This window comes from Mustelus asterias, chromosome 23, assembly GCF_964213995.1.
Source record: "Mustelus asterias chromosome 23, sMusAst1.hap1.1, whole genome shotgun sequence".
Classification (NCBI taxonomy): Eukaryota; Metazoa; Chordata; class Chondrichthyes; order Carcharhiniformes; family Triakidae; genus Mustelus; species Mustelus asterias.
Genome location: NC_135823.1, coordinates 40948182 through 40962990, shown reverse-complemented (window position 1 = coordinate 40962990; position 14809 = coordinate 40948182). Strand labels below are relative to the sequence as shown.

Genomic DNA, 14809 nt, shown 5'->3' with positions numbered 1-14809 from the left:
TGAGCAAAATTTGAGTAAGTTACATCTGTAAAAAAAGAGCTGAATAAATATGTGATACAAATAGGTCCAAGGGTTGGAGGGGTAAGTACCTACTGAGATAATTGGTGTTTATTTTTATTTTTACTCCATCCTTAAAGTTACAAAGCCAATGCTCAGAGTGGACCAGGCAAACCCAAATCCATTCCTTGCTTTCTCCAAAAACCAAATTCAAACACCAGTTGAATCCAATTCAAGGTCTCCACAAGAGACAAACAAGATCCAGCTGACAAGATAAGGCATTGCACCCCATCTTGGGCTTGATCTGATGCTTGATCTTAGCCAAAAGGCCAAGATGCAAGTAATTGGAGTTGTTGGGAGCACAGAATCATGGAGGCTTATACACAAAGAGTCCCCAGCACCATACACTGTCTCAGATCTTCATGTTAATATTTTGGAGAAGTTGGCACATTTCCTTTCACTCGTGTGTCCTGTTATTGGAGTTTCAATGGGTCCTCGGTTGTCCTGGTTGAGTAACCAATCCCCCTGAAAATTGCTGGAACCTATTAGAGCGGGGCACTTAGAAAACCTCAATGCAATCAAGCAGAGTCAAAACATGGGTTTATGAAAAAGAAAATGTATTTAACTAATTTATTGGAGTTCTTTGAGGAAATGACAAGCAACTTGGATAAAGGCAAACAGACTGTTAATAAGGCCACATCTAGAATATTGTGTACAGTTTTGCTCTCCTTATTTAAGAAAGGATATAAATGCATTTGAAGCACTTCAGAGAAGGTTCACTCAACTGCACGCGACTTGGGCGACACGGTAGCATAGTGGTTAGTGCTGCTGCCTCATAGCGCCAGGGACCCGGGTTCAATTCCGGCCTCGGTCACTGTCTGTATGGAGTTTGCACATTCTCCCGTGTCTACATGGGTTTCCTCCAGGTGCTCCGGTTTCCTCCCACATCCAAAGATGTGTAGGTTAGGTGGATTGGCCATGCTAATGCTAAATTGCCCTTTAGTGTCAGAGGGACTAGCTAGAGTAACTGCATGGGGTTATGGGGATAGGGTCTGGGTGGGATTGTGGTCAGTGCAGACTCGATGGGCCGAATGGCCTCCTTCTGCACTGTAGGATTCTATGATTGTTACCTGGGATAGAGGAGCTATCTTACTTTCTTACAAGAAAAGTTTGGACTTGTATCCATTGAAACACACGGGCGGCACGGTAGCACAGTGGTTAGCACTGCTGCTTCACAGCTCCAGGGTCCCGGGTTCGATTCCCGGCTCGGGTCACTGTCTGTGTGGAGTTTGCACATTCTCCTCGTGTCTGCGTGGGTTTCCTCCGGGTGCTCCGGTTTCCTCCCACAGTCCAAAGATGTGCGGGCTAGGTTGATTGGCCAGGTTAAAAATTGCCCCTTAGAGTCCTAAAAAAAAATGCGTAGATTAGAGGGATTAGCGGGTAAATATGTGGGGGTAGGGCCTGGGTGGGATTGTGGTCGGTGCAGACTCGATGGGCCGAATGGCCTCCTTCTGCACTGTAGGGTTTCTATGATTTCTATGATGATCCTCAGGGGACTTGACAGTGTAGATGCTGAAAGGATGTTTCCCCTTGTGGGAGAGATAGAACCAGGAGACCCTTAAAAATAAAGTGTCTCCTATTTAAGACAGAAATGAGAAGACATTTTTTCTCTCAGAGGATTGTCAATCTTTGGAACTCTTTTCCCCAGAGAGTAGTGGAGGCACAGTGAATTAATGTTTTTAGGCAGAGGCAGATTCTTGACTAAGAAGGGAATCAAAGCTTATCGAGGGGGAAGGCGGAATATGGAGTTGAGGCCACAATCAGACCAGCCATGTTCTTATTGAATGATGGAGCAGACTCAAGGGGCCGAATGGTCTACTTCTGCTCCTAATTCATATACATTCATAGGTGCTGTTGTCACCACTCTCTCAGTTACTTTCATATGATCCCAGAGATGGGGAGGATCCAGCTACATTGACAGGTCACTTCTTCCAACCAGTGTCACCATTGTCTATGGATTGCTCATCATAGCTTATGCCATATCACTATTGGGCAAGGCAAGGAGATCCTTGGCCAATATGGGGATTAAACCCATGCCTTTGGCGTCATTCTCTTCACAGTCTTAGCCAACTGTGCTCATGACTCTCATTCAAGTTCACCCAGTATTCAGGGTGGGGTAGAATCCACAATAAATTGCATGTGGAAGAAGTGACTTGATGGGCTGACTGCTCTTTGTTTATTGTATAGATCCTCAATGCTGCTAATGCCAGGCACCCTCACAATAACTATTAAACCAGTGTCCAGAGTCAGTGAGCCCTTAAGCTCTGCATCTGAATGGGAAACAGGGTCAAAGTAAAGATTTGGGAATAGGTATTGAGGATTTTCCTAAGTCGGCATGCACAAAGCAGAGAGAGATTGCCACTGCTATTCCAGTTCATAAATCTTCAGGGAACAAGATGTTGAGGAAATCTTTAAAAATCAAAGGGAACTAAGGTGGTCAGCAGAAATAAAGGAGCAGGAGTCATAGAGGTTTACAACATGGAAACAGGCCCTTCGGCCCAACTTGTCCATGCCGCCCTTTTTTTTTAAACCCCTAAGCTAATCCCAATTGCCCGCATTTGGCCCATATCCCTCTATACCCATCATACCCATGTAACTATCTAAATGCTTTTTAAAAGACAAAATTGTACCCGCCTCTACTACTACCTCTGGCAGCTTGTTCCAGACACTCACCACCCTCTGTGTGAAAACATTGCCCCTCTGGAAACTTTTGTATCTCTCCCCTCTCACCTTAAACCTATGCCCTCTAGTTTTAGACTCCCCTACCTTTGGGAAAAGATATTGACTATCTAGTTGATCTGTGCCACTCATTATTTTATAGACCTCTATAAGATCACCCCTCAGCCTCCTACGCTCCAGAGAAAAAAGTCCCAGTCTATCCAGCCTCTCCTTATAACTCAATCCATCAAGTCCCGGTAGCATCCTAGTAAATCTTTTCTGCACTCGCTCCAGTTTAATAATATCCTTTCTATAATAGGGTGACAGAGTTGCACACAGTATTCCAAGTGTGGCCTTCCCAATGTCTTGTACAACTTCAACAAGACATTCCAACTCCTGTATTCAATGTTCTGACTGATGAAACTAAGCATGCCGAATGCCTTCTTCACCACTCTGTCCACCTGTGACTATGAACATGTACCCCTAGATCTCTTTGTTCTGTAACTCTCCCCAACGCCCTACCATTAACTGAGTAAGTCCTGCCCTGGTTCAATCTACCAAAATGCATCACCTCGCATTTGTCTAAATTAAACTCCATCTGCCATTCGTCAGCCCACTGGCCCAATTGATCAAGATCCCATTGCAATTGGAGATAACTTTCTTCACTGTCCACTATGCCACCAATCTTGGTGTCATCTGCAAACTTACTAACTATGCCTCCTATATTCTCATCCAAATCATTAATATAAATGACAAATAACAGTGGGCCCAGCACTGATCCCTGAGGCACACCGCTGGTCACAGGCCTCCAGTTTGAAAAACAACCCTCTACAACCACCCTCTGGCTTCTGTCAAGAAGCCAATTTTGTATCCATTTAGATACCTCACCCTGGATCCCGTGAGATTTAACCTTAGCAAAGGCCTTGCTAAAGTCCATGTAGACAACATCAACTGCACTGCCCTAATCTACCTTCTTGGTTACCCCTTCAAAAAACTCAATCAAATTTGTGAGACATGATTTTCCACTCACAAAGCCATGCTGACTGTCCCTAATCAATCCTTGCAACTCTAAACGCCTGTAGATCCTGTCTCTCAAAATACCTTCCAACAATTTACCCACCACAGATGTGAGGCTCACTGGCCTGTAGTTCCCAGGCTTTTCCCTGCAGCCCTTTTTAAACAAAGGCACAACATTTGCCACTCTCCAATCTTCAGGCACCTCACCCGTGACTATCGATGATTCAAATATCTCGGCTTGGGGACCTGCAATTTCCTCCCTAGCCTCCCACAATGTCCTGGGATATACTTCATCATGTTCTGGGGATTTATCTACTTTGATGCGCTTTAAGACTTCCAGCACCTCCTTCTCTGTAATATGTACACTCCTCAAGACATCACTATTTATTTCCCCAAGTTCCCTAACATCCATGCTTTTCTCAACAGTAAATACTGATGAGGAATATTAATTTAGGATCTCACCCATCTCTTGTGGATCTGCACATAGATGACCTTTTTGATCCTTAAGAGGCCCTACTCTCTCTCTTGTTACTCTTTTGCCCTTTATGTATTTGTAGAAGCTCTTTGGATTCTCCTTTGCCTCATCTGCCAGAACAATCTCATGTCCCCTTTTTGCCCTCCTGATTTCTCTCTTAACTCTACTCCTACACTCCCTATACTCTTCAAAGGATTCACTTGATCCCAGCTGCCTATGCATGTCATGTGCCTCTTTCTTCTTCTTGAGCAGGGCCTCAATATCCCGAGTCATCCAGGGTTCCCTCCTTCTGCCAGCCTTGCCCTTCACTCGAAGAGGAATGTGTTTACCCTGAACCCTAGTTAACACACTTTTGAAAGCGTGCCACTTACCAGACGTCCCTTTGCCTTCCCACATACTCCCCCAATTAACTTTTGAAAGTTCCTGCCTGATACCATCAAAATTGGCCTTGCCCCAATTTAGAATTTTAACCTTTGGGCCAGACCATTCTCCATAGTTACCTTAAAACTAATAGAATTATGGTCACTGGTCCCAAAGTGATCCCTCACTAACACTTCTGTCACCTGCCCTTCCTTATTTCCCAAGAGGAGGTCAAGTTTTGCCCCCTCTCTAGTTGGGCCATCCACATACTGAATGAGAAATTCCTCCTGAATACACTCAACAAATTTCTCTCCATCCAACCCTCTAATACTATGGCTGTCCCAGTCAATGTTGGGAAAGTTAAAATCTCCGACTATTACCACCCTATTTTTCTTGGAGCTATCTGTAATCTCCTTACATATTTGCTCCTCAATTTCCCGCCGACTATTTGGGGGCCTATAGTACAACCCTATCAAAGTGATTTCCCTCTTCTTATTTCTCAGTTCTACCCATATAGGCTCAATGGCAGAACCCTCAGATATATCCCCTCTCAGTACGGCCGTGATGCTTTCCCTAATCAAAAGTGCAACTCCCCCTCCTCTCTTACCTCCTGTTCTATCTTTCCTATAGCACCTGTACCCTGGAACATTGAGCTGCCAGTCCTGTCCCTCCCTTAGCCAAGTTTCAGTAATTGCTATAATATCCCAGTCCCATGTACCTATCCATGCCCTGAGTTCATCTGCCTTGCCCGTCAGGCCTCTTGCATTGAAATGAATGCAGTTTAATCTGGATTTCCCTTGCTCTCTGTCTTGCTTTTGCCTGATCTGTCTGGTACTAGGATTGCTGACGCTGCCTTTACTACTTAATGTGCTCTCTTTAACTTCTGTCCTCAAACTTCTCTTCTGTCTCCCTACTGCTTTGGATCCCACCCCCTGCCAAACTAGTTTAAACCCTCCTGAGTGGCTCTAGCAAATCTCCCCGCCAGGATGTTAGTCCCCCTCCAGTTCAGGTGTAACCCATCCCTCTTGAACAAGTCAACCCTTCCCCAGAAAAGATCCCAATGATCCAAAAATCTAAATCCCTGCCCCCTGCACCAGCTCTCAAGCCAGGCATTCATCTGCCTAATCCTCCTATTCCTACTCTCACTAGCACGTGGCAGCGGTAGTAATCCTGGAATTACTACCTTCGAGGTCCTGCACTTTAGCCTTCTGCCCAACTCTCTATATTCACACTTCAGGACCTCATCCCTTTTCCTACCTATGTCGTTGGTACCAATATGTACAACGACCTCTGGCTGCTCACCCTCCCCCTTAAGAATATCCTGCAATCGCTCAGAGACGTCCTTGACCCTGGCACCAGAGGGAGAGGGATGAGAAACCATTGCAAGTGATTTTCTGACCACAATTAATTGGATAAGAACATAATCAGTTGAGGCAGTCCCACCCAGCTGGTTGATGGTGGAGACATGATGTGTTAAAGTGTCAAAGGCTGCAGGGAGGTCAAGGAGGACAAGGAGAGGAAGTTTATCTTTGTCACAGTCAGATAGGATGTCATTTGTGACTTTCATAATAGCCAGTGCAAAGCAGAAAGCTGATCGGGGGGGATTGAAACATGGAGTTTTGGAAAAGACAGAAATAAAGGCACCAACACATTCAAGGACTTTGGAGAGGAAAAGGGGGGTAGGAGATGGGGTGGACAGAGGGATCAAGAATTGGTGCTTTGAGGAGAGGGGTGATGATGGCGCGTTTAAAGGAGAAAGGGACAACATCTGAAGAGAGACAGACATTTACAATAATAACTAACATGGAGACCCGGAGGGAAAGCTGGGTGATCAGCAGTTTAGTGGGAATATGATTGAGGGAACAGGAGGAAGGTCTCATGGACAGGATGAGCTCAGAGAAAGCATGAAGGGAAATAGGAGAGAAACCTAGAGAAAGCTGTACATTCAGGATTAGGGCAGCAGGGAACTTCAGAGGAAGGTTGGCCCGATGGGCTAGTGGAAGGAAAGGATGTGGCAGAAACAGCTGGTTTTAAATCAGATGGAAACAGATGGTTTTAATTTTAGTGACAAAAGAAATCCATGAGTTCCTCGCACCAATTGTTGAGGGGAGAGGGGGTTTGAGAAAATGGTTTTCAGCACAGAAAGGAAGCCAGGGGTTATCTTGAATTCCAGCATGATCGTGCAATATGTCTCAGCAGACAAGAACCGTACCAGATATATAGTCCAGCCAGATCTGGCATTGGATGGCTAAGCCAGTTGTACACAATATCCTTTCAAGTCTGCACTCAATGGACTTAAGGGTGTGTAGACGAGTGCTGTACCAGGAGAATGGTCAGGGTGAGAAGTAATTCAGTGTAGATGCTGAGGAGAGAAAGCAGTGGAGATACCTGAGGGTGAGAACATTTTTATTATATGGGGGGGGAGGCTTTAGAGAATAATGATTTGGAGTGAGAAACAAGGGGCTGGAAGAAGGTGAGATGCTCAGAGAAGAGTAAGTGCCAGGGAAGTGAGCGATTAGGCCAAGGTGAGATTTATGATAAGCATCATACTGTGATGACCTTGATGGGACAATTGGGGCAATTAGTGGAGGATATAGTCTGGCATGGAGGCTTCATTAAGGTGAAAGGCGTCATCGCCCCTCAGTCCATAAGACCATTCGGCCCATCAAGTCTGCTCCGCCATTCAATTAAAGCTGAAAAGATTCTCAACCCCATTCTCCCGCCTTTTCCCCATAGCCTCTGATCCTCTTACCAATCAAAAACCTACCTATCTCTGTCTTAGTGGAGGATATAGCCACTATACTCAATGACCTGGCCTCACAGCCTTCTGTGGCAATGAATTCCATAGATTCACTACCAAGTCAGGCCATGATGTGTGTGTGGTTTCATCAACTTAGTGGGGTTTCATTAACTAATGGGGTTTTGATATGTTGTGGGACATTATTAACTAGTTGGGTGATGTTAACCTGTAGAGATGGTTGTGGTGTGGGATTTCACTCATGCAGTTTATTCACTTGTGGCCTTTTGTTAAGATATGGAGAAAGTTTTGTTGGGGTTTCATTCAGTTGTTGCTTTGAATTGAGTTCTTTTTGATGTTAATTAAATTGTTGGGTTTTAAATAACATTGCCTGTGAAATTTGTTAATTCTGGAATTAGTTAAGCAGTGGGTTTTATTGATTGGCACGTTTTAGTTTAAAGCAATTTTTCTCCCTCTCATTTGAAGGATTTGGAACGATCTTCCTTAGTGTCAGCCCGAATGAAGGGAGGTGGGAAAGTGGGAGCTGGCAATGGGGATGATGCTCCACTGAACCCTGTGAAATCCATGGAAATCCCTGGAGCACATCAAGGTCAGTATCCGTGGGGCTTTTTGATGGGAACGGTTCTTTGTGATCCAGTCAGTTCATCACGATTGGGGTCAAGCAGTGACTTTTTTTCTCTGTAAATAGTACTAACTCACACTGGTGCTGAGCTGACATCAGTCAATCCCATTACATTCCATTAGGGCAAAGGGAGGAAAGGAAAAAGACCCAAAGTTCTTTATTGAGAACACACAGGCACTTCAAAGAGAATGACCCCCATTCCCACGCTGATTCTCAGACCCATTCTCAGCAGCATTCCCATTCCCAGTCCTATTTCTATTCCCAGGCCCATTCCCGGTTGTTAAGAACACCTGGATTAAAAAGGGGGAACGAGAAAATACGAAATGATTTCTCAAGTCTATGGAATGAGAAAGTGTTATTGCAACTTAATTGGTACTTATGTTCTTAATGTTTCTCCCCAGGCTATGACCCTTCTTCCCAGCTGAATGCCCAGCAGCAAGATTTCATAAACCAGCAAGCCTACCTCCTGGTGAGTTCTGGTGACAACACCGAATGATTTATAAAGAATGCACAGAGGGGAGGAGAAGATGTTTGGTGGTGACATCATGCTGGAATGAGCGAAGGATGGTCTGTTGAAAATGGAGGCTAGTGGAGTGACAAGTGGGCCAATGCTGTGGTCCTGGAAGGGAGGGAAAGGGCAGGAAACGGGACAGACATGGTCAAGGGCCAGGCTAACCATGGTGCGGGGGATTCCTTGGTTGAGGAAAAAGGAGAACATGTCAGAAGTAATGTTTTGGAAGGTTTTACCATCAGAACAGATGTGACAGAGACTGAGTAACTGGGAGAATGAAGTGGAGCCCTTCAGGGATCCAGGGTGAGGTATCTAAATGGATACAAAATTGGCTTCTTGACAGAAGCCAGAGGGTGGTTGTAGAGAGTTGTTTTTCAAACTGGAGGCCTGTGACCAGCGGTGTGCCTCAGGGATCAGTGCTGGGCCCACTGTTATTTGTCATTTATATTAATGATTTGGATGAGAATACAGGGGGCATGGTTAGTAAGTTTGCAGATGACACCAAGATTGACACCAAGACAAATGCGAGGTAATGCATTTTGGTAGATTGAACCAGGGCAGGACTTACTCAGTTAATGGTAGGGCGTTGGGGAGAGTTACAGAACAAAGAGATCTAGGGGTACATGTTCACAGCTCCTTGAAAGTGGAGTCACAGGTGGACAGAGTGGTGAAGAAGGCATTCGGCATGCTTGGTTTCATCGGTCAGAACATTGAATACAGGAGTTGGGACGTCTTGTTGAAGTTGTACAAGACATTGGTAAGGCCACACTTGGAATACTGTGTGCAATTCTGGTCACCCTATTATAGAAAGGATATTATTAAACTAGAAAGAGGGCAGAAAAGATTTACTAGGATGCTACCGGGACTTGATGGATTGAGTTATAAGGAGAGGCTGAATAGACTGGGACTTTTTTCTCTGGAGCGTAGGAGGCTGAGGGGTGACCTTATAGAGGTCTATAAAATAATGAGGGGCATAGACAAGGTAGATAGTCAATATCTTTTTCCAAAGGCAGGGGAGTCTAAAACTAGAGGGCATAGGTTTAAGGTGAGAGGGGAGAGATACAAAAGTGTCCAGGGGGGCAATGTTTTCACACAGAGGGTGGTGAGTGTCTGGAACAAGCTACCAGAGGTAGTAGTAGAGGCGGGTACAATTTTATCTTTTAAAAAGCATTTAGATAGTTACATGGGTACGATGGGTATAGAGGGATATGGGCCAAATGCGGGCAATTGGGATTAGTTTAGGGGTTTTTAAAAAAAAGGGCGGCATGGACAAGTTGGGCCGAAGGGCCTGTTTCCATGCTGTAAACCTCTATGACTCTATAAGTGTAGATGAGGTACAGTAGCTATGGGAGTCAGTCAATACTGTAATTGTTGATAGCCCAACTGCAGATATGGAGAAAGAAAAACCGAGGAAGGAAATAGTTCTGGATGGACCAGGTGAAGGTGAAAGAAGGATGGATATTGGAAGCAAAGTCAATGACGTTTTCCAGTTTAGAGTGAGAGTAGGAAATGACGCTGATACAGTTATCAATGTAACAGAGAAAGAGGTGAGGGAAGGGACCACCACTAAACATGTCTTTCCCACCCCCTTCAGCGTTTCCCCTGTGACATCCAGGTCCATGCCTCAATCACCCTCATTACCATCTCTCCTTCCTGCAGTACCTTTCCATGCAAACGCAGGTGATCTAATACTTGCCCTTTCACCTCCTTTCTCCTCACATTCCAAGGCCCCAGACATTTCGAACAGTTGAAACAGTGATTTACATGGCCATCTTTCAATTTAGTATCCTGTATTCACTGTTCACAGTGTGGTCTGCCCAACACCGAGGAGATCAAATACAAATCTTATGGTTGCTTAGCGGAGCACCTCAGTCCTCAAACGCTTCAGGTCATCTGTCATTTTCAGTCTCCACTTCAGTCTGACACTGACCTCTCCTTTCTCGGCCTCATGCACTGTTCCAATGAAATTCAACTGAAATTCAAGGAACAGCATATCATCTTGTTATTCAGCACTCTGCAGCCTTCTGGACTCAATATTGAGATCAGAATTTCTGTCCCCATTTTGTTTCTATTTTCTTTGCAGTTGCGGTTTTAATCTACTTTTCCCCTTGTTCAGCTGTTTATTATTCTGCTATTCCCATCTCCTCTAGACAAATCCATGGTTTCTTTACTTGCTCCATCACCACCCACCTGCACCAACTCCGTCATCATTTAATTTCTCCTGTCTTCCATCCTGTCTCAGACCTTCGCTTTTGTTCTTTTTCCACCTTTCCCCCCTCCCATTTGCTTAAAACCTATTACATTTCTAATTTATCCCAGTTTCTATGAAAGGTCATTGACCTGAAATGTCTGTTCTCTCTCCAAAGATGCTGTCCGACCTCAAAATAACTCAATTCAAAGCAACCACTGAATGAAACCCCAACAAAACTTTCTCCAGATCTTAACAAAAGGCCACGAGATACTAAAACCCCAAAGGATAACTAACCATCCGCACAGCTCAATAAACTGCGTGAGGGAAATCCCACACCACAACCATCTCTACAGGTTAACATCACCCAACTAGTTAATAAGATCCCACAACATAACAAAACCCCATTAGTTAATGAAACCCCGCTAAGCATTCCAGCATTTTCCCTGAATTTAACATGGTCAGTATCAGATGTTGATAACAGATGATCATATTTTTCAGCCCTAACCAACTGCTATCTTTGGGAATTATGTAGTTTGTGTTCCCTCTTGTTTCCACGGATAGGCCCAGCAAATGACCATGCAGGCCATGGCCCTCCAACAGCAAATGACAAGTGCCAGCCGAGCAGACGCCAGCCTGAACCATGACTCCAACGCTGCCATGAAAGCCACCAACAGCACCCAAAGCGCACCCATCACAGCACCCAAACCAAAAGAGGCCTTCCCTCGTCAGGTGGGTGCATTTGTACCTGAGAAGTTTACAGTGTGTCTTGGGGCTGATTAGTCTGTTGCTGGGTGGATATTTCACACCACTGGCCTGAGGAAATCGATAATGAGTCAGGATTACAGAGATGTCACCAGGATCTGATTCAGAAACTTCTAGAACCATTGTGGTAGCAGCCATCCATTTCCGGATTTCCTCCTACTCATAATGTCCCTGCCTTTCCTTGTAGCATTGTAATATGGTCACAGCCTCAGATTGGTAACCAATACCCAATCTACAGTGTGCAATTATTAACAGACCAGCACATCAATATTTGTCACATTCTCAATGCGCAGAGCAGTTTTGTTTCCATTAAGGAGAGAGCTGTTATGGTTATGGACTAGAATGGTTTACTAAGTTTGGTACCCTGTGTTTTCATAAAGCACTCCCAGCTCAGCTTTAGAAAGATCTACTTTCCCTAGAAATATACCTTAGCCCTAATCTCTAACAGCCTCCACCTGACTGCTGCGATATTTCCAACTCATGCACTGCATTGTCTTTGAAGCATGACACTCCTAGTACAAAACCAAACAGCTTGGTGTCATGAGATCAAGCTCACAAGAAACCTGTTGCAGTTCCTGAAACCCTGTTATTATTGGCCTAACCCCAGACTGACACAGATATTCACCAACTGTACAAACATTGCCTGTTTCCAGAGCTTTAGGAAAGTGTACAAGAGTAGAGGAGGATGAAGGGGGGTGTAAGAGAGTGTAGGAGGATGTTGGAAGATGTAAGAGGGTGTAGAAGTGTGAAGGAGAGTCCAAGAGAGTGTAGAAAGATATAGGAGGAAGAAGAAGGGGGTAGGAGGATGAAGGAGGGTGTAGGTGGATGTAAGAGGGTGTAGGAAAGGGTATGGGAGGATTTAGAAGTGTGTAAGAGGGTGTAGGAGTGTGTAAGAAGGTTTGGGGGAGGTTCCTATCTCTTCGTGACCATTTGGGAACTTGAAAGAACTTAATAACCATCAAAAGGAAACTTGCCTTCATGTAGCACCTTTCACAACTTCAGGACACCCAACACATTTCACATAGAAGTACTTCTGAAGTGTAGTCAATGTTATGCTAAGGAAAAGTGATAGCCAATTAGTACATGGTAAGATCCCACAAAGGGCAATGTGTGATAACAAGCAGATTTTAGTGAAGTTGGGGAAGGGGATATTGGCCAGGACAGAAGGCAGAACGCTGCTTTTCTTTGGATGAGTGGCCGTGAGATTTTTTGCATCACCTGAGAATGCAGACACGGCCTCAATTTAACATCTCATCCAAAAGGCAGTGCAGAACTCCCTTAGTACTTCCCCTCTGACATTGTTGTGCTCCCGCCCTTCTGACAGTTCAGGGCTCCCTCAATATTATCCCTCTGCCAGCATACTGCTTCCTCTATATTGTCCCTCCAACAGTGCAGCCATATCTCAACACTGTCCTTTCAATAGTATAGCACTCCCTCAGTATTGTCTGCCTCCCTCAATACTGACCCTCTAATAGCGCAGCACTCCCTTAATAGTGCACTGGAGTATCGGCCTGATTACGGACTCTACTCCCTGGAATGAGACTCAAACCCCTAACCTTCTGATTGAGCAGTGACAGTGCTACCCACTGAGCTGTGGCCGTCACACGGAAGAATTGATGTGCTTATTCATCATTTAGATTAGCTCTTGGGATGATATTCACTAGATTGGTGCCTGGGGTGAGAGGGTTGGCTGATGAGGAGAGACTGAATACCTTGGGTCTATATTTTCTGGAGTTTAGAAGAATGAGAGGTGATCTCATTGAAGTAGCCAAGATTCTGAAGGGGCTTGAGAGGGTAGACACTGAGATTGTTTTTCAAGGCTGGGGAATCTAAAACACGGGCAGAGTCTCAGGATAAGGGGTTCACCATTTGGGGCTGAGATGAGGAGATTTCTTCACTCAGAAGTTGTGAATCTCTGAAATTATCTACCACAGAGGGCATTGGATGTTCCAGTGTTGAGTTGGAACATCCAATTGAGGCTGAGTTGGATTTTCAGTCCCTCAGGAAATAAAGGGATATGGGGATTGGGAGGAAAGTGGAGTTGAAGCAAAAATCAGCAATGATTATATTGAATGGTGGAGCAGGCTCGAGGGGTCATATTCTCCTGTTCCTGTTTCTTATGTTCTCATTCCAGACCAGACAGACACTGCAGGAAAAACATTATAACATCATCTGCTCTGTATGTTTCACAGACTAACACTGCCAACAAAGACCCAGCCCAGCCACTGATCCCCCACAATGCTGCCAAAGGGAAGCCATCTGTTAACAGACCCGGTAAGTCTTCCTCAGCATGCAGACTAGAGTGCTGTGTGACACCAGATAATAACTAGCTCAGTTATACTGTACACTGATATGAAGATCAGAAGGGTCAGTTAGCTGTACCTGGAACAGAGAGACATCTGTACCTGGGATAGAGAGACAACTGTACCTGGGATAGAGAGACAACTATACCTGGGATAGAGAGAGACAACTGTACCTGGGACAGAGAGAGACAACTGTACCTGGGACAGAGAGAGACAACTGTACCTGGGACAGAGAGAGACAACCGTACCTGGGACAGAGAGACAACTGTACCTGGGACAGAGAAAGACAACTGTACCTGGGACAGAGAAAGACAACTGTACCTGGGACAGAGAGAGACAAGTGTACCTGGGACAGCGAGACAACTGTACCTGGGACAGAGAGAGACAACTGTACCTGGGACAGAGAGAGACAACTGTACCTGGGACAGAGAGAGACAACTGTACCTGGGACAGAGAGAGACAACTGTACCTGGGACAGAGAGAGACAACTGTACCTGGGATAGAGAGAGACAAGTGTACCTGGGACAGAGAGAGACAAGTGTACCTGGGACAGAGAGAGACAAGTGTACCTGGGACAGAGAGAGACAAGTGTACCTGGGACAGAGAGAGACAAGTGTACCTGGGACAGAGAGAGACAACTGTAGCTGGGACAGAGAGAGACAAGTGTACCTGGGACAGAGAGAGACAAGTGTACCTGGGACAGAGAGACACAACTGTACCTGGGACAGAAAGAGACAACTGTACCTGGGACAGAGATGCAACTGTGAGCTGTGTAATAGTGGAGAGGGGAGGGGATATGAGCTGTGTGGTGGTGGGGAGGGACTGTGAGCTATATAATGGTGGGGAGCGAGCGTGAAATGCTGGGGAAGGGCTGTGAGCTGTTTAATGGTGGGAGGGGCTGTGTAATGGGGAGGGGCTGTGTAATGGTGGGTAGGGGCTGTGTAATGGTGGGTAGGGGCTGTGTAATGGTGGGGAGGGGCTGTGTAATGGTGGGGAGGAGCTGTGTAATGGTGGGGAGGGGCTGTGTAATGGAACATAGAACATAGAACAGTACAGCATAGTACAGGCCCTTCGGCCCTCGATGTTGTGCCGAGC

At 45.4% G+C, this 14809-nt stretch overlaps 1 protein-coding gene across 1 annotated transcript in view; it reads left to right on the top strand.

The window, feature by feature from the left end:
• The window catches only part of myo15aa (myosin XVAa), a 149174-nt gene that overhangs the window by 71052 nt on the left and 63313 nt on the right, over nt 1-14809 (top strand). Inside the window, 4 exon segments of the mRNA XM_078239875.1 lie at nt 7791-7914; nt 8349-8416; nt 11211-11378; nt 13604-13685. Coding sequence (XP_078096001.1) covers nt 7791-7914; nt 8349-8416; nt 11211-11378; nt 13604-13685 — 442 coding nt within the window.